The sequence below is a fragment of the Homalodisca vitripennis genome, chromosome 2, assembly GCF_021130785.1.
Source record: "Homalodisca vitripennis isolate AUS2020 chromosome 2, UT_GWSS_2.1, whole genome shotgun sequence".
Lineage (NCBI taxonomy): Eukaryota > Metazoa > Arthropoda > Insecta > Hemiptera > Cicadellidae > Homalodisca > Homalodisca vitripennis.
Window position 1 is genome coordinate 13021188 of NC_060208.1, and position 21730 is coordinate 13042917.

At 29.5% G+C, this 21730-nt stretch overlaps 1 protein-coding gene across 1 annotated transcript in view; it reads right to left on the reverse strand.

Annotated features, from left to right (window-relative positions):
• Positions 1–20466, reverse strand: part of LOC124353570 — a 49175-nt gene extending 28709 nt beyond the window's left edge. Inside the window, exons 1-4 of the mRNA XM_046803468.1 lie at positions 20357–20466; positions 6777–6939; positions 1931–2076; positions 982–1150 (exon numbers count right to left, since the gene is read on the reverse strand). Of these exons, the coding sequence (XP_046659424.1) occupies positions 982–1150; positions 1931–2076; positions 6777–6939; positions 20357–20408 (530 nt within the window). The 5' untranslated portion in view covers positions 20409–20466. The remainder of the gene's footprint in view (positions 1–981; positions 1151–1930; positions 2077–6776; positions 6940–20356) is intronic.
• Between the last annotated feature and the right edge of the window lie 1264 nt (positions 20467–21730).

A 21730-nucleotide genomic window follows, 5' to 3' on the forward strand; every position in this document is an offset into this window, starting at 1 on the left:
GCTCCAACCCCACTTTTTGTTTGTTATTTTAAACTTTCATTGTTATTATTTGTGCTTTAGCTTCCCTTCTGGTTGTTATGGATTGATTTTTTTGAAATGCATTTAATTTATTATTGTTTAGTTTAAACCTGGTTTTTTTAGTTTATAGTGGGGACCACTTGGCCATATCTCTGTAATGTTAACAAAAGTACCTTTTTCTCAGAAAGTATAACAGATAAATGGATAATTATGTTTTGTATTGTAAGGAATGTCTCTTTACATCAGAGGAAACTCCTAAATACTTAAATTTTTAATTATATATATAAGATTTATATACCAAATTAAAGTGGATATTCTAAGTAATAAGTATTATTAAAAAACAAAAATCACGAACAAATTATTTTTTTAGTCAAGTGGTCCCCTTAAGTTTATTTACTGGAAATGCTTCGCTCACTAAGCGTCGTTTAATTCTGCAGAAACTATTATCCTATTATCAGGAACTATAATCTTAGATAGGGTTTGAAGGCTGAAATCACATCCTGACCACAGTGTAACAAATCCGGCACATTAGTATCCTAGAGCTTATCCTAAAGAGAATTGGACTGTACTCTTCATTTTCACAATGTGTTGCTGTATGTAGGCATGGATCGGTCAGTTCTACAATAACGGGGTTTGCGGGGTAGTATTATTAGTACTATTAATAATACTAATATAGTACTACGTAATATGCCTATACTAACCATTGTGTTCTGCATGCTTGTGTGGAGATGTTTAAAGGGCATCCACATTTCAGATTCAGTGTATCATTATAAAATTGCTATAAGTTTCAGCCGGGATGTATGAAGGGAAAAAAGTATTTCTACTTCTTAGTAATAGGCACAAATACAAACACTGTAATAGTTGAAACACTAGGGATAATGTTGTTTTGTATGTATCAATGTATATCTGAACTAGTTTACAGAACTATATTTTTGCTAGAAATTCAGACGAACCATATAATACCTTGATATTTCTTGGTTTGTAGAGAAAATAATACTGTCGAGCTCGTAATTGAAGTCGACGGTTATTACATCATTTGTGATCCCTTCAATGTTGAACGCGGTATTGCTATTATCTGCGATCATCTTAATACCAGTTTCAGTGGCTAGTAGCACAATAAAGCTCGCAAGCTCTGAAAAATATAAAAGCATAATTGAAAAAAAAAACTGTTAATATTAATATTTTTAACCATTATTCTGAAGAGAAATATTTTACTATCGTTCTGACTCTGAGAAAATTGACAGAGAAATAATTATTATGAAACAAATAAATCGTTTCCTGTGCTAGATTTAGCGCGAATCGACATCTGAGGGTTTCAAATAAGAAATGGTAATTTTTGTCTTTGATTACATTTGTTAGTTTGCACACTTGCAATAAGCTAAATAGAAATTAAATATAAATAAGCCATCCACATAAAGACCGAATATTTGGCTGAAAATTGTTACTTTCAGATTCTTCATTTCGTTTACTTTTTCATAGATAATTTTTTACTGGAAAAATATTTACCATTTTTGTCAAATTATTTGTCACCGTTAATTTGGCTAGTTAGTAGGTGAATAGGCTGGTTGGAAGTTATTTTCAAAGGTGATGTTCAGGCGGTTTGCAGCTAAATATTGAATGCTATTTTCAAAGGTATTATTAACCGTTAATTCATCTGGTTAGAAGGTGAGTTTTTGTTGTTATTTGCCAATTAAAACATCTGTTGTTTGATATTTAAACCGTTTTGATGCACTGCCATTTTCACCCTTAAAACACTCTAGATTTTCTTACAATACAATAGGCTCTTCCAAATAGGCTCTCGGATCATAAATATTTGGAACTAGCGTATTATCGAAATGCACAGAAAAATAAAAGTAAAAAACATAGATTTTGGTTGGTGTTAACATTGAACCCCCTTAGTCTCGGAACTCACCAGATATTTTATAGACTGATATTGAGTTTTCTCCTCCACAGAACATGGTGGAATCGTCTACACATGGATGACAGCTGTTGGATTTTGTAGATCTTTCTGGGATGTCATCTCCACAATATGGTGACACATCAGCAGGATGAAATGAGCTGGAAGAGTGTTAGAAACAAACTTTAGTAAAGTTAATGGATGATATAGACATTAATGTGAATGTTGAGTTTAGATCCAGTTCCTCTTTGTGCAGCGTTCGGAGTCTGACGCTGTCACAGACTTGTCTCTTGGAATCCGGAGTCATGTTCATCTGAAGAGATCCGAAAAAAGCGGCGACGAAGAAGCTCATAACAAACTGTTTACATCTTTTCAACATCAGAGACACCTGGACTACAAAAGTAGTGTAATCTACCTGTATATCATTGAAGAAGAACTGGAGCTGAACTCAACAAGTACGCTGAACCAACCTTTTCCACCACAGCTACGTTTAATGTATTGTACATGGTGTTTCAGAACTCTGGTATGATATTTTAGGTAACCGTCATTCTAAGTATGGTTTTATTTTTAAGTTTTTGGTATTTTGCCTGTAGGCGTGTATGTGTATTTAATTGAAACTATATTTATAGTTATATTTTCCTCTACAACACGTACATGTTAAAAACATTTTGCATGGAAGGCAATATTCTATTTGGATGGAGGTTACTGATCTGTTATTTTTAACAGGGTTATAATTTGAAACATTTGACTTATAATTACTCACGTTTTGTACACGTTTTGCAAGAAAACTTGTTTTATGATGTTTAATTAGAAATCCATCGACATATATTTAAGCGAGTAAAGCGAGTGAAAAATAACTTAAATAAAGCAAAATTAGTGAAATTGGTGTGCGGAATCCCTAGTTCCACGAGTCGGTTCTTAGCACAACAATTAAAATTATTTAGCTGAATGTGCAGAGTGGTGACAGTATCCATATTGCAAAAGGAATAGGTGTGTTTAAAACTGAATTGAGTGTATTCATGGGAATATAAAATACCCAGAACTCGTTATAAGTTATTATTAAATTTGATGTATTGACGACTGATGTAGGATACATTTTGCAAAGTATTACAAAGACGTTGTGATACAAAGGTGCAGATTATGCAAAGAGGTTTAACGACAATTTTAACACATATTGTGTATAAACTATAAACTACAAATCAACGTGGTAAATTTTCGAAATAAATCAATGAAATCATTTAATAGATAAATCACATTTAAATAGTCCACTATGCAAATCGGAGGAAGTAAGTAGATTTTGTGATAACTCAAATATTAATAATTTATTACAATGGGATTCACATGTGTACCTCCAACTGACACCATGGTACTGACATGGTGACAGTTAGAGATATAAGAACATGTTTTTGAAAAAGTTTAGAAAATTTTATAAGGTAGAAAAGATACTTTAATAAATAATGGAGTTGTGAATCTTTTTAAGTTGAAACGGTCGCCATAATAGGAAGAGATTGCGTACTACAGCCAGACAACAATAATATAGTTAATATATTTAAAAGGTAAATTTATATACTAAGTTTGAACTCTTTCAGCATCCCTATCACCAGTCCTTAAAGGATCTATATGTAATCGGTATATCGAATACAGTGCTAGGTACCAAACAATTGCTTATTACAAAACGTTTAGTAAATCTTATAAGCATTATAAAGAACACGTTTTCCCTTTTCATAGTTTCATAAATAACGTACTTATGAATGTTTTAAAAGTTAAAACGGGCGCCATATTTATTTTATTTTATTTATTTATTTTCCAACGGCAGCAGCCAATTTACAAATACAAACATAGATAGTAGATACAGCGGAAAATAAAATACGAAAATATTGATACGAAAATGCACATCAAGGTGACCAACGAGCTCAACTAAGTCATGTTAAGATCGTTTTTGTACCAAGTTTTAAACTTTCGTGATTTTTTAGACATTTATCATTTCAATAGGCCGTATTACATACCAATGATAAATTATAATAATTTGAACGGGAGGTGGAGGTCGTATTCGGTGAAGTAACTCAGAAACTGTCCTAAGTCCTACCATCAGAGCGATTGCAATAGGCTGATTTTGTATACAGAATCTACAGAAAACGAGATCATTATTACCATACGAACGACGCCCTAAAATATTTGAAAAGAGTTCTGAAACCTTGTAAAATAAAAAAAAACAATCAAACTTAGAGTTTCTGTGCATCTGTCAAGCAATAAAATAAATAATAAAATAAAATGTAATCAATCGTTATTTTTATGAACAAAATGATTTTATTCTGTAATTGCATTTATGTGTTTTTGACGTTGATCGTAATTATGGAGGGTTACTTAATTAGGCTAGTTAGAAAGTGATTATTGACTATTATTTTCAAAGTTATTTGTCACCGTTAATTCGGCTAGTTAGTTGAAAATTATTGTCAAAGGTATTATACACTGTAATTAGGCCGGTTAGAAGGCGGTTAGAAGGTGAATAGGCTGGTTGGACGTTATTTTCAAAGGTATTGTTCATTGTTAATTAGGCTGCTTAGAGCTAAATATTGAACAATATTTTCGAAGGTTTTATTAACAGTTAATTCATCTGGTTAGAAGGTGAGTTTTGGACGATATTGTCAAAGGTATCATTCAACGTAACTATTCTGCCTAATTAATTTTGTCATTTTAGAATATATACTTGCACAAGTAACGCCAAGAATTTCCATAAATAATTCTAACTGTAATTTTTAGTTTTTGAAGTATGTAATTTCATAAATGAGTTCGATCATCCCCATATAATTCCAGCTTATGATAATTTTGAACTATTTGTGCATGATAAGTTATCAGCAAGATCAGCAAGAATGTTTGCGACACGTCATATACTACCCTCACCCAACTACAGCCCTCAAACATATATATATATATATAAAATGTAAAATGATTTATAGGGGGAGAAGGTAACCAAACGATGTCAGCCTATAATATAAATGAAAATATAGCAGGTTTATTTCCATCAGATCTGTATATTATGAATCTGACATTTTAATTTAATACTATTTTACAAAGCATTCTACATTAGACTATAATTCCATCACTACGACGTGTGTGGAACACTCGGTTGCCCCATAGTCCTTTAAGGTGGTCTAAAACAGCGTAGTGCACTCAATTATGCCCCTGATGAGTGTCAATGAATACGTCTTTACCACAGATTACACTATATTTTGTGTCTATGATGTTGAGATTATGTCAAAAGCTTATTTTTAGCTTGTCGCCGTCTATTTTAGTCTCTTCAGACGAACATGACAGGGTTCCACGAGCGTCGGATTCCAGATGCACTGAATGAAGTTGAACTGGAACTTAACTCAAAATTCCAAATTTTAGTTGAATCATATTCATTTTACATTGTTGTATTATTGAAAAACTTTAAAAGTTCAGAGGAAATTAGATGAACGTCTTTTGCTGTATAATAATATCTATTAAAATATATCGTATCCATCCCATTAAAGTAATCCAAGATAACGCAAAATGTTATTATTTTAGGACATTAAACGAAAATGTGTTTTTTATTTTTACACCTTTAAGTGAATAAATGAGCAGGAACCAAGGTAGACTCAATGGAAAATGTCTAATCGTAGTTCCAACATCCAACTTAGCCTATAATTTATATCTACACTGATCTCAAGTAAATCATATTTTAAAGTCTATAATGTGTACATTGTAGATTCTGTAATGTGTACAACACTTAGTATAGTCTGCGATGTGTACATAATTTTGTATAGTCTGAAATGCGTATAGAATTTTTAATGTAATTTTGTTTTTTCATCAGATAATATGTTCCTACCCTTCATACCCCTACAATGTCAGACATTTCCGAAATCCTAATAATTTTATAAGTATGAAAACTTTAACTTTCATCCCAATAAGTATTACAGTTTAGGTTAGTGGATTATTCCATGTATTATGCCTTCATACCTTATTCAACGAGTGCTGGATAATATTCCTTATCATATTTAGATTACAGTAAATAATCTAAATTATTTCAATGAGATTTTATACCAAGAACTATTTTTAAAGTGGTAAATATTTGAATTTTTGCCTCTCTATAAAGTTTTAATGGGATAATTTTGTAATACAAGCCGGCTTAGTTCTCTACAAAAACCCTTTAATCTTAAATATTTCAATAATAATGTACCTAATTGTAGCCCAGCTGAGATTATTCGAATATATTCGAATATATGTTATTCGCTCATATTGCATGCAAAATTTAAATATGGAGCCTGTGTCATTCTCGAAATGTTCTACAAACAGGCATATATCATGCAGAAAAGAATTTTTCTCGTTGTTATCATGGCTATCCATAAGGCCGATATAAAGATATTTGATAACGCTCAGCCAAATCCCATAGAGTGCACCACATCAGGCTCAGACTAAATTAATAAATTAAACTTCATGCAAAATTCCAGTCAATAGATCAGTTCGTTTATTATATGTCGTTCAGAGGTACAGACAAACAAACTGTCAGAGATAAAAGTTTCCAGCCCTTAGATACATAGGCTTCACTAAAGCTCAACCAATTAAGATTTTGAATGAATAATTTATGTAATATATAATTTAAAAACGTACCTGTATTAATGTAACTAAAAATTCTATAAATTAAAAATCATATAAAACAAATTTTGATTTTTAGTGTATATAAACATTATCCGACATACGATGGTGCCTAGATACATACGATATTGTTGTATACCAAACTACATATTTACACGACATTGTTGTTATCAAATGTTACAAATTTCCTCAATTAGTTGAAACTAGCATATACAGTATATCAGAGGAAGAATTTACTTCTTACCTTAGGTTTGTCTGTATTCCAACATACTTTAATAGTCTATGGTTACAAAAGTTAACACTTTGGATAACACTCAGCGGCATGTGAATTTTATAGAAACTGTTTTTAGCGAATTCATCATTGTAGCAACCAACATGTTCCACATCATCTAAAGAGATTGGAAACCCTGTAACAAACGGGTCATGATATCAATCCACTTAGGGTGTAAAATGCAAAGTAAAAGCTATCTTTAGAGTACATGCATCAAAATAAGGTGTAGTTCATTCCAATTTTAAGTACGATAAAACATTTCAATTACTCAAAATTTTCTTGATTATAACCAGTGTCAAAAAAGGTGTACAATGATTGTCCACCAGGCTAGGCAAGCCTTACTTAAATAAGATATTGAATATGGCCATTAATTAAGACTTCGAGATATTAGGCTAGGCTAGGATCTTGAGTATGGCCTGTCATTGTATATCTTCCTAGACGCTGCTATAAAGAAGAGGCTAGAACTTTAACCCTTCGAGATATTACAAGCTTAGCTAGTCTTAGGTAAATGGGATCTTGAGTATGGCCTGTCATTGTATCTCTTCATAGACGCTGCTATAAAGAAGAAGAGGCTAGATCTTTAACCCTTCGAGATATTACAAACTTAGCTAGTCTTAGGTAAATGGGATCTTGAGTATGGCCTGTCATTGTATCTCTTCATAGACGCTGCTATAAAGAAGAAGATGCTAGATCTTTAACCCTTCGAGATATTACAAACTTAGCTAGTCTTAGGTAAATGGGATCTTGAGTATGGCCTGTCATTGTATCTCTTCATAGACGCTGCTATAAAGAAGAAGATGCTAGATCTTTAACCCTTCGAGATATTACAAACTTAGCTAGTCTTAGGTAAATGGGATCTTGAGTATGGCCTGTCATTGTATCTCTTCATAGACGCTGCTATAAAGAAGAAGAGGCTAGATCTTTAACCCTTCGAGATATTACAAACTTAGCTAGTCTTAGGTAAATGGGATCTTGAGTATGGCCTGTCATTGTATCTCTTCATAGACGCTGCTATAAAGAAGAAGAGGCTAGATCTTTAACCCTTCGAGATATTACAAACTTAGCTAGTCTTAGGTAAATGGGATCTTGAGTATGGCCTGTCATTGTATCTCTTCATAGACGCTGCTATAAAGAAGAAGAGGCTAGATCTTTAACCCTTCGAGATATTACAAACTTAGCTAGTCTTAGGTAAATGGGATCTTGAGTATGGCCTGTCATTGTATCTCTTCATAGACGCTGCTATAAAGAAGAAGATGCTAGATCTTTAACCCTTCGAGATATTACAAACTTAGCTAGTCTTAGGTAAATGGGATCTTGAGTATGGCCTGTCATTGTATCTCTTCATAGACGCTGCTATAAAGAAGAAGATTCTAGATCTTTAACCCTTCGGATATTACAAACTTAGCTAGTCTTAGGTAAATGGGATCTTGAGTATGGCCTGTCATTGTATCTCTTCATAGACGCTGCTATAAAGAAGAAGAGGCTAGATCTTTAACCCTGCGAGATATTACAAACTTAGCTAGTCTTAGGTAAATGGGATCTTGAGTATGGCCTGTCATTGTATCTCTTCATAGACGCTGCTATAAAGAAGAAGAGGCTAGATCTTTAACCCTGCTAGATATTACAGGCTAGGTTTCGCTTAAATAAATGCGACCTTGACATGCTGAATAGTCATTGTATCTCTTCTTAGATGTCCCTATGGAAAAAGAAGAGGAGAGATCGTTAACCTTCCGTAATATTATATGATAGGATGTGTTCGAAGAAATTCAATCATGAATTTCCACAGTCATTTATCTCGTCATAGCCGCTGCTATAAAAAAGAAGCGGAGGTTTCGTTAGTCTAAGGTGTTAAAATGGCTGTCCAAATTCATGATCGCATTTACCTAAGACTAGCCTAGCCTGTAGTAAATGGAAGTGTTAAAGAACTCGTGTTTTCTTCTTTATAGCAATGTCTAGAAATAGTTACAATGACTGTAAAATTTTTAAATGGCAATTTATTTTGTTTTATTAATGTATTGTACTGGATACAAAATTAAGAGCATCTGTGACTGATTTATCAATTCGGCTACCAAAGATGAGAAAATCAGCCCTTTATATAACGTAGATATCTATTAAAATATCATAATTTTACGTCATTCTGCAGCTATAATTTAAAACGTGAATAAAAATAAAATTTTGGTTAGAGAACAGGTATTATATATTTATACCCGCAATTTATAATATCGGTTGCAGATAACAGAAAATGGGCCAATTAAACTGATACAATTAGTTTACTATGGTTGAATAAGTAGGATAACACTTACTGTTATTAGACTGCTCCTTGGTTGGACAAATTTGTATATTTTAAGTATTCATTCTATTACAAACTCATTATTAAAAATATATTTAACTTGTATTCATATCTTTTCTTGTTGTCTTTATAAGGATAGGACACATTTTATTTTATTTTTTTAATTTGTTTTGTTTTCGTTACCCTGACCAGCTACTGGCTTTTTGGTCAGTGTATTTCTAAAGAATGTAAATTGTTTTGTATTTATTTGTAAATGGTGGAAATATTTTAGTATTTTCTTCAAAATGAATTGAAATGCTCTCGCAGGTATAAAAGAACCATTTAATCTAACTTTATAGTTAATAACTAATAACTAACCAATAGTTAACTGGTGAGATCGATATGCATTTCTGTAGCATTTATTAGTGTAAAGAACCACGCGGTCACACACTTGCGTCACTATAAAATTTTACGTATAAAAGAACATCAAAATACTCTGTCGAAAAGTTCTTAAAATAATCCCACTTGCTGTGAATATTTCTAAATAACGGAGCGGTTATGGCAGAAACTGTTGCAAGAGAACAGTTATATTTTAAAGATAGACATTGGACGGCGATTGGATTGAAAGCCATATCAGGCACATGGTTGCGGAAACGGATGAGATAGTCTCGACCCTGTATATATTACTTGATCATAAAAGCGTGCTTATCTAAAATTTATCGTAATACCACAGACAAAGGTCATGTTAAATTGCAACGTTTCAGCATTAAACATTGATTGGTTGACTATTTACAACTCGGTTGTGAATATTGCGATACCACTCATACGCAAGCAAAGCTTTAATTTAAATAATTCAGTAACAACTCAGAGAAACTGACATGGTTGGAACGAATTAGCAAATATGTCCCCCCCTCCCCCAATCAAAGTTTCTCCACCACAATAAAGACGTTTACACCTTAATTCCTTTAAATTCGGACCACTCCTTACATTTAGTTTTTAATATTTAATTGCCATATTCAAATTCATCAAATCTATTTCTGTTATAGTAAATTTACGCTATATAAATATTATTCAATTTATATTTTAAAATAATTGAAGAATAGTTATTTATTGACAAACCGATTTCTATAAATTGGATTTCACCAAAGAACAAAATATAGCTATTTAGTAAGTTTCTGTAGCAATTTTATAAAATGGGTATCTCTCTGGTCAAAGAGTAGGAGTAAATAGATAGACACTTATAACTTTAGTTTAAGATAATAATTTCGTTTTATACTGTCACAGTTTCAGAAACATTAAAAAAATAACGATTTCATTGTAATTTGGAGTGAATTGCAGATATTTTAAATTTTGTATGATTTATTACTAATATAATAACGTTCATGTCTAATGTATACAGATCTAATTTAAATATAGATAGATTACCTAATTAGATGACAAAATTTTTGAAATGATTTAAAATTATAATTTCAATACCGAGTTTTGAACAAATATATTTACCAAACTCTGACACCATATGTTTATTTAATTGTAAAGTTACCTTTAGAATTTAACTATAGTCATCATCAGCTATCGATATCACGAGGATCAACCTTAACTTAATTTATGTTGAATTAAACTTTGAAACTAGGATTAGGTTTAAAGAAAGCATATTTTATAACAAGACATTTCACATTGTCAATAAATTTTATTACAAAATACACTGTTATAAATTGAGAGGTATATCTATGAAAGAATAAGGGCAGGTTGCAAAGTTGTCATATTTGTATGATAACCTGTTAATCTTGCATAAAAATTATATCCCTGAATTTTCCTGATTTTGTGAACAATCCATGTTCATGGAATAGTATTTAGCTCAAGGAATTACTGAAAAAATGTAGTTCCCTATAGAAGGACCGTTAGAAAGAATAACTCAGGTTCGTCCAATGACATGTATTATACTTGGTAGGGGAAAGAAAAATTAGGCAGTGGTGCTGGAATTAAAAGATTTTTATTGCATATTAACACAGATTGGCCAGTGTGCTATTGCAGAAAGTAGAAAATGACATATATCGTCTTATGCTTTTGTATTTGTACTCTAATATAGGAGGACTGAATACCCAAGACACAAAGTAATACTACCGTAGGCTACACATTCCAGCTACAGAATAATGTTTGCAATATATTTTCCTTTACATTATAAAAAGTAATTAGACATTGCATTGTATCTATCATTCTAAATATTTTATTGAATAGTTCTAACGATTTAGCAATCCTGGAACTATTTTACACCAATGTTTAGAAACAAAAAACTTGTAGATTGTAGCTTTTTAGTGACATCGTTTATGATGAAATACGATGGATTGAAATATAGATGGAATGTCCTACGACGATTTATGTCATTCAAAATTGCATTAAATGCCTGGTGCTTTGTGATTCCATTATCAGTTACTCGCGGTTGCAATAAATTCGTAGGATTTGCATGGGCGTGACGACTTCCGGTTCGAGTGAATTGTATTTTTAACACCAATGTCGAGTTTCCCCTTTTGCCACGATTAAGAAAATCTGTCAAAATATTTGTATTTAAGGCCATTGTAATTTACTCCGGTCTTAGTATACTTTTGTTCCATAATCGATTTTGCATTGTTTCCAAAAAATAAATACACGTGTACATACACAGGTCTGTAAAACCTACTTCTGTCAAAAGATAACTAAGATGGGATTTACAACAGTCTTTAAATTTACAGTAAAAGATAGATAGAAAGTTAGTCTTCAATATCTGCATTTCAGTAATAAGCACTGCATACTTAATAAATAAAACTGTATAGTTAAAAGGTACTCCTATATTTTTACTACAACTTGTTATTTTGTTATCCGGATACTTTCTTACTCTGTGCTCAACAGCGGTTGCAAAAGAGGTTGAAATAAGAAGTGTTTAAATTAATAATTACTGTCATAAAACAATGTTTAGTTAACATATTTGATTACTTTTAAGAGGCTCTTTTCATCCATAATATGTGTATGCTTCAAAGCAACTTTAGAAACCAAGATAGTATTTTTCGAAAATTTTGAGATCAGTGGGGAGTAGCTTGAAGAGTTTTTGAGACAAGAATGGGTGCTTGAAATTCTCGAGTGTAATTATACAGATTAAAATGATAAAAATATTAAATGCCAACACATACAGTATTGTTAGTGATGGATAAATACAAAACATTAAATTGAAAATCATTTGAAATTCAATATTTTAATTTAATATTCACTACTACGTAAATGGATAGTGTATAAGTATAAAATGTTTTCATTTTCATTTGTAAAACTCGAAATCGACTGTAATAATATGTTGTATGTATACCAAAATGTCTATTAGCGTGTCTAAAATATTTCATACTGATTTTTATAATCATTACTTCCGAACACAATTTTGGTGATTTAAACTGTAGATATCCATTGAATGAAACATAATTATTGATATTTACTTCCCATAATAACCAAATAGTACACGTCATGCTCACATATTCCTGTATTCGATTTGAGTACTTAAATACACTAAAATTCATGTAATCCAATTGAAAAGTGCAAATTATGGAAAGAAATATATAACAACTAGGACTAAAAGTTAAATTTAAACCAAAAATGCATTTAAGGATCTATTTCTTATTGCAAGATGACAATCTGTATCATATGACACGTGGTCCAGTCCTAATTTAAATTGTAAAGTCTGCGTTATAAAAATAGACTGTTGTGTAGCCGTCTACGTTTTAAATTATTTCATTTCACTTGTTGAAAGTCATACAATCTATTACAAATTGGTTCTGCTTCAGATTTATGCCCTTGTGTCGGCCATATTAAATAAAATGTGTATAATTTAAAAACACAGTGCATTCTAGTAACCGAACAGTGCAAAAGATTCCAAGAGAGCTCCAGGAATCTATCCAGCTTGCCACTTCCGTACTCTACAACAGGATAGCAGTTTATTTTTGACTATGGAAGGAAACAGGATTTTTCCGGACATTTGCCATCGTTCAGTGAAACAAAAAATCAGTAACACTACGTTTCGAGATCTGCAATCTGATCTCTTCTTCAGGTTAGCAGGTTACCAAACCATGAGCGGAGAGCAGTTTGAGTATCTGCCGAGAACACTGGGATTATTAGTAAGCCGATTAGGCATTTAACACATTTGCAATAACCTACTTGTTTCACTGTTATGATGAAAAACCATTTATTCAAACTAGTGTAAAAGTCGTTCAGTTGTCGATAAATTGTTATAGAAGAGGGTCAATAATACGGATTTTTGAAATATCCGCATTTTTGCAATGAACAAAAAAATGGAATGAAATTAAATTAAATGAAAAATGTCTTTATTGAATACAACGTAAAACATATTCAATTGGCGAGGTTAGGAATATGAAGTCCTCTCTTACACCTAACCATAAATTAATAAACTCTACTATTACTGTAAAACAAGAGCCACCATACAGTTTACATTACTATTTTACAATCGAAAATTATAATCTCTATTCATATAAAGTAATAAAATGAAACAAAGGTTTTCTATGAAACTAAAAATAAATACATAGAATAAAACTTACAAGGAAATTAACAGACATTCATCCATCACCATTCATACAAAGCCATCGTCCCATACCCTATGCCACGATATCGTCAACCCGACGAGGCCCCAAAACAGATGGTCCCTAAGCACCCCCCGAAACCGTTCCCGACTACGAATACCTCTAATATGATCCGGGAGATTATTCCAAAGTCGACAAGCAGAGACTGTGAATGATTTACTGTAAATAGAGGATCTATGAACAGGAATAGATAACAGAGAGGCTCCACATCGAGTATTCCAATTGCTTGTTTTAGGAATGTTAAAGAGAAAATGGAAAGTTATGTGCAAACTTGCATCAATCAAGATGTTGTTTACGCGAAGCGGATAATTAAAATTATTAATTACAGACGTTATTAATAAAAGGTTTAAATATTTAACTTGCAGAACAAATACTGTAGTCATAGTTTCTGTAGTGTACATCTAAGTTATATAGCAATAACATAGTGCACCTTTGTAACACTGTGATTAATAATAACTTAAATTAAGATATATCTGAAGATTTTTAAAATCTTTACATACATAAACGAAATATTTTCGCCAGAATTGAATCCGAATTATGGACGGTCCGGATTTTTGACGTCCGAAGTTTTGACGCTCTACTGCACTTTTAGCAATTTTAGGCATTAGGATATTAATTATTTGTATTTGCCACCATTTCGTATTTGATTGACATAAGTTAAGTTTCAATGTTCATTTTCTGTCAAAAGTTCCAGTAAAAAATGGTGTAACTTGTAAGGTTTTTACATTTAACACTTTTAAATAGCCCCAAATGTGGCATTTTAGAACAGAAGCAATCATGAGATAGTAGACGTAAAAAGTGCAGTTTTGTATCCTACAGAGGCACACTCAGATTGGATATTCAGTAATAACGAACATATGTTTGATTGAATATATGTCTATTAATATTTATATTATTGAATTAATATATTTTTTCCAAAATTCTTGTCAATATGTTGCAAATCTAGAAAATTGAACGTAACATTGTGAGTTTCTTAAATTTCATAAATCAAAAGGATTTACATTTGGTTATATAATCAGTCATTGGAACTCTAATGAGCAATTCTTTAATTGTAATTTTACCTGTTTTAAAATAAAGTTGATACTTGGTTATAATTCCCAGTTTTTGTTTTCAATATCGCGTCATCATCAGCTTTTATAAAACTAAATCCATCCTTGTAAAATCCATCTTACGGATACGCAAATTTACATTTTCATTTTAAAATTCTAATGCGAAATAAATAAATAACCAACCACTTCAAATTGTGTACATTTAAAATTCGATTCAAATCCATATGAATTTTGAGAAATCACGTCACTTTTATTGTATGTAATAGTTTCTTTATTGTAACTCACTGAGCACAATTTTATATTTCTTCTGTCAATTTATTGCATTTTCTTACGTAAATTTTTGTAAATAAAAATGGTATAAGACAACACATTTTCCAAGATATGATTAAACATCTTGTCTTCTTGAAAGTTCAAGAAATAAATAATTGACATTAAGGTAGGCAAATATCTCCAAAATAAATATTAAACTTTGTTTTTTATTTAAATGTTGTCCGAAGATTTAAATTGAGTTATCATAACCGTCTAATCCAATTAATCTACTGTCAGTATTTTCAAAGGTTTTATCGACATTATCTTTACATTTATTAACGTTTTTCTCTAATTTATTCATTTTATTTACATAATCTTTAAATTAATAAAATTATATTATTGATAAAATTTGGTAAATATTTAATTATATTAACTAAACTCATCTACTGTCTTTTATTTATATTTTTTAAATTTGTTTTATATTTCTATTCTGAAATCTTCAGCATGATACTTATCATTCTTATGATATTTTTAAAGAATCAATCTAAAATTTAATTATAAAGTATTATTATTGATTACAATTACATCAATCGAATAGTAAGAAATTAATCTATGAAGATAAAATTAAATAATAAAGTATTCTTATTGGTTGATCAGTCTCTTTTTACTTAAAAGTTTGTAGTTTTATTTGAAACTTTTTTATTTTTTATATGTCTCCATTTAAATAGCGAAAATAAAAGTATTCAAGTTAAACTCTGATAACTATAGATTAGTTTTAAAATTATATCGAATCAATTTAGTAGAAAATTCTATTATTTTGTAGGTTTAAGCGGATTTTATTCTGATAATTTAAATGATTAGATGTGAAGATGCACCACATTGTATGAGATTTAGTTAAAATAGTATAACAAAAATAGTATAGTTTCAACAACTAATCTTATACTTTCAATATAATAAAAATTATCTTAATAATTACTTGAAAGAAATGAAAAATAAGATAATTCTTAAACTTTCATGTAAAAGCCATTGGAATGAAAACAGTTGTTAGTAAAATCCGCATTAAATCTACTGTGATAGTAATTTTAACAGCAATTATGATAGATTTATTAAGAATAGTTCATGTATTTTAGAACCAACTCGAGAACACTTAGAAGATCTAAAATTTGGCACATTCGATGTTATTGAAGTTCACTATAATCTTAGTGAACCGAATTTTTAAAATATTCTGAACATTTGTACAGAGAATCTAGAATCTTATATACTTTCTTATAAATGTTGCTTTTAATGAAAAGATTATTGAAAACCCAAAATGAAATCGATTATATACCAATTAGAAAAAAATCTTTAAAATTTAAAAAACTGTTCTATCTGTTCAAGATCAGAAGGATATTTGTTCAAACAAATTCAAGTAAAACAAGTGTTTATTTAGACATAAGAAAGAATAAAAATAAGTAAGAGTTATTAAAGTGAATTACAAACACATTTTTCAAAGAAATACTATAATTATTAACAAATCTGGTGTTTTATATTAAAATGGAAAAGTATTAGTATTAGTATAAAAAATATTGTTCTAAATAAGTATATTCAGTTGCAGACTTATTTAACAATAAACTCAAATTTAATTACAAAAATAATTTCACAGGTGTAAATGAATATGAGAGATTTTCTTTTCAAGCTGTGGATGTTGTAGACATTTTAAAATATCATAATACAAAGAAAGCAGTTAGAGATCATGTTGATAAGTACGATAAAATCCAATATCTTACAATAAACAATCGTAGACCATTAATCTACTACAAAAAATAAAAAAATAAATTTATAAATGAATCAGGTCTGTATGCTTTAGTTTTAAAAATTAATAAATAAAATGCATAAATCTGTGATAAAATTACAAAAGAGATTTTACCTTCAGTTAAAAATATTTGGTAAATATAAACTACAAAACAAAATTAAACATTAAAAAATTCAATTTAGAAATAAAAATACAATCATTACAAATCAACATTTAAAACTTTGAAATACAATTTTAACGATTAAACTTTTGAAAATATATCCTTTTTAAGATTTTGGTTGAAGAAGGTTATAGTTAAGAAATTACTGTAATTAAGAAAAATTATATTTTTGAATATGATTATTATGTTCTAAGAAGACAGAATATTATCGTTGAAAGATGATTATAAGAATGAAAAAAATTATTTGATTTGTAAAATTTTTGACAGGATTAAAGATTCAAACTCAATAAACCTTTACAATGAAATTATAAAATATTTACAACTAGAAGCTTGGAAATAATTTTTAAAGTAACTTACATGCTAATGAACTCAAAAAATCTATTAATAAAATTATTAATGATGAACCTAAATGAACCTAAAACAAAATTGTTTTTAAATGTCATTAGAGATTATAAAAATTTTAAAAGTCCCTTCCACATTAATAATTTACTGGATTTTTTAAAAACTTCTTATACGTTCTTTACTATATGTGTTCTTTGATAATGCTTTCTCCATAAATTTATCTACATTTATTGGGTTCGTTAAAGTTTACTGTAAAATATATGGTTATAAATTTAAAATATCTTTTTAGATTATCGATCCATTGAAAGTTTTTATAAAAAACAGTAGTAGACAGTAATATAAAAAAAACATCGTTCTTCATTTTGTTTTTGTTTCTCTTACACCTACAATACCAGATTTTTTCATTTTCAGCGTGATATATTTTGATGTTTTATTTTATGAAAATTGCATTCAATTTCATATTTTTTAACTCTAAACCTGCATTTGTATATAAAATATTTAAAGGTTACTGTTGTTTTTTTTATTACATTTATTCTAACTACTAACACTTTTGAAACATATATATTTCGATTTTATTAATTACCCTAGATCTGACATATGAAAAAGTATCTATAAAATTTAATATGTATCTACATCCTTTATTTTGACCTGAATAATTTGGCATTATGACTAAATGTGCTGTCCATAATTCATAAATTTCTACAGTTATTATTTTTATAATTTCAAATTTCTTTTACAACTGCATGAATCCTTAGCTTCAATCACTATTAATTTAATCTTTATTCTGTAACAATTTTTTAAATAATTATTGGTTTATGATTAGTATTTTTTATAAATTGACATTTACAGTACTTGATATTCGTTTTAACATTTTACTGCAATTCCATATCCTCCATTTTGAGATACAAATTTTAAAATCTGTACTTTTAGTTTTTTCATTACATTTGTGATCGTGTATTGATGATTCATAAATTATTTATAACCAATAATTTTCTAAACTTTCACTTTTGTTTAATAGTCTGAAATATCAGATTTTTATTCATTTTTATAACCAGATGGTGCTGTATTTATTTAATCTACTAAGGCAATTTGTTTATCATATTTGGAACACAATGCTAATTTGTTGATTATTTCGTATACTATTCGCGTTTCTAGCTTTTTATCACATTCATTTCTCTAAATTCTTCTTGATCTTGGAATAATTTCACTTCATATTTTCTATAGTTACAGCTTTATTTACTACACTTCTTTTAATTCCTTTCCTTTTTGCTGGATATTTATCTAGTTATTTATATGAGTACATTTTTTAATCTGAATCCGCAAAAAGGTTCTAACATTTCTCTATTTAACTTATATTTAAATTATCAAGACGATAAAAACAAAACACTTTTTTAATAATTGTTTATGTTTACTACTGAAACACTTATGATCTTTAGGATAATCGCTTGTATCAAACTCATTCAAAATTTATTTCTTAAACGGATATGGATCTTTCGTCATTTCAACATTTTACTGTCAGTAGTATATTTTAAAAATCTAGATCAAGTTTCTTGAGTTTATTACCATACTCGTAACAGATACTCGTAAATTACCAATTTGTAAATACTGTAAATCCTATGTAGATCGATATAATAAACTTAACTCTTTGCTTTCAAATGTGAGACATAATGTAATTTTCATTGAATATATTAAAGTATTTAAAGTCGACATAATATTTCTTCAAAAGTTTCTGATCAAATGCAATCACTTGATTAAAACTTTTTTAAATTATTCTTTGTTACAGATAACATTTTTAATTTCTAGAATGAACAACGTAATATGTTTTATTTCAAAGAGTCGTGCAAAGTTTATTATTTTAATGTACTGGAGCAAGCCTAAAATCTCTGTGGTTGGAATTTAAATTCTTGATATTCTATTTCAACTTCGAGAATATAACCTTAAGATTCGACTCCAGTAGGCTCTAAATTCTTCTTTCCAATATTCAGTTGTATAAGTCTTAGGATCCATCCAATATAAATATATTGTTATATGGTAAACCTTTTGAGGGCGTACAACCATAGATTGTTCGCGTCAACATATAATAAGACATTTTATGTTTTAGAATAGTTAAAATATTTGTTTAAATATTATTATTTCCATATGCAAACATAATAATTTATAAAAAGAGAAATTTTGCCTGCAACTCCCTTTTCTACTATCAAATACATTTTGCTATCGTATATCAATTACAACTCAATTTTGATCAAATTTAGCATCTTATCACAAACTTAGATCATTTAGATAATGTACTGGGTCTAGTGTGTAACAATTTAAGCAAATAGGTCTAAAATTTACAAATGTATGTGCAAGCAATAGATCATGTTGAATGTTGTTTGAATCAGAATATTTTCCTAGATTTTTCGTTCCTAATTTAATCCAAATCTTTAAATAATATTGATAATCTTTTCCTGAAACCATAGGAAATATGCTTTTGAATTTGGTCGTAGATTTTTAGTGTTGTTTTTACATGTCAGATTTAAAAAATACTTTCAAAATCTATATAAATTACAAAAGGATGAAAAAATTCTTTTCATAATTAAAAAATACTGTCCTTTTGGCTGTAATTGGCATGTTTGGCTTAAAAACCTCATATTACTTACAATTTTTTAATTTATCTACTACATCTCCAGTCTTATAAAATTGACTTGATAATCTCCTACATAACTATTTTTTTATTTTTACCTTTTTATAATTGAGAGAAAAAAAACTTGTTTAAATCTGTTATATAAACATAACAATTTATAATAACATAATCTATCTTTTGGTTTTACACATATTAAATTAATTTCACACTCTGCATCAATAATATCAGAAATTTGCAACGGAACAACAGATATTAAGTGTTTAACATCGAAACTTTAGAGATATCAATCTGGATAGATTCTGCTAAGGCAGAAACTTCACTGATAGTAGTAGCATACTTTACCCTATGTTAATACGGGACGATTCGTTTCATACTAAAATTATTCGTCTGTTCTAGTGATGTATTTCTTATTATTTACATCATTGTATGTATTTGAAAACAATTTAATATAGTACTCACCTTTAACAGTGGCAATGAGAAGTAGGAGCAACAGCGCAACACCACTGGCCATGGCGATGGAGAAGACAACACTATAGTACAGCAGTTGTGGCTCAGTAGAGACAGTGAGCCACTGCTAGGCAGATAGTGATATCCGTCCGCTGATACGGGGTTAACCTCTCCCAGAACTAGTACTGAACTTCGCGGTTCAGCTTTAGGTTCAATACGTGGTCAAGTGTTAGGTTCAATAAACGGTTCAAGTTTTTTTTGTCCAGAGTATTATCTGAGCTGTATACAATGACCTCTAAAGTCAGCCCAATCTCTAAAAATATACTTTTCTCGAATTAGAATTTGTACAATTAGAGAACAACTGCAATTATGAAAATAGTTCACCCATTTCTGAATCCATTCCAGGATCTGAATGAGGATGTATTTAAATCTTATCTCTGTAAATGATGTGCTCAAAGCCAGCTCCAAAACATTGTTGCATTTTCCATTGTATAATGACTCTACTGAGAAGGGTCTATCAAATATAAGGTCAAAATAAATTACATAAAAGTGAACTACCAACAATCTTGGTGTTAACCGATCATAATGGTTTTGTATAAAATATCGAATTTTTGATTTTTTTTATTTCAAAAGAACTAAAGTATTGCAAAAAAAACTCCAAAAATACCCCATCACGAAAGGGGAATGGGAATATGTAAGGAAAAATTTTACTGCAATACTTTTTCTTTTAGAACTTTTTAGAACATATTTTTATTGTCCAGATACAATGTATTCTGTATTCGATTCATTATATTAACTGAAGCGCAATGAATATCCATTAGGTTGAGAATTCACTGTTATAGAAAATACTTTTAATACATCCGTCACACAGCCATCGCATTTTATGCAGTAAATTCCATCCCAGAATGGTTTAAAGCACAAGATATGTCCATGGAAGATTTGTAAACAAACAATTCCTAAATAATGAAAAGGTGGCACGTGATATGTTTTAGTAAATAGTAGAGTCATATGTTTAACTATTCACCATAAAATACTATAATATAATATATATTACCATAATATATAGCCTATTAGTATAGGGTGAAGTAACAGTAACATAATTTACTTAGTAATTATAATATAATTATTATTATTACACCTTTAAACTGATTGAACACCTTAATAATTGAAATTTAATGTTGCAAAGCATTTCAATAACAAATTAAGTGGTAATATGTTCTTCATGATTCATAAGAAATCGTTTCAGGTTACATACAGTAAAGGACAACTTGTATAAAATATATATATATATATATATATATATATATATATATATATATATATATATATATATGACTATTACTTACATGGGTAATTAACTCAATTCCAGCATCAGTCGTAAATTTT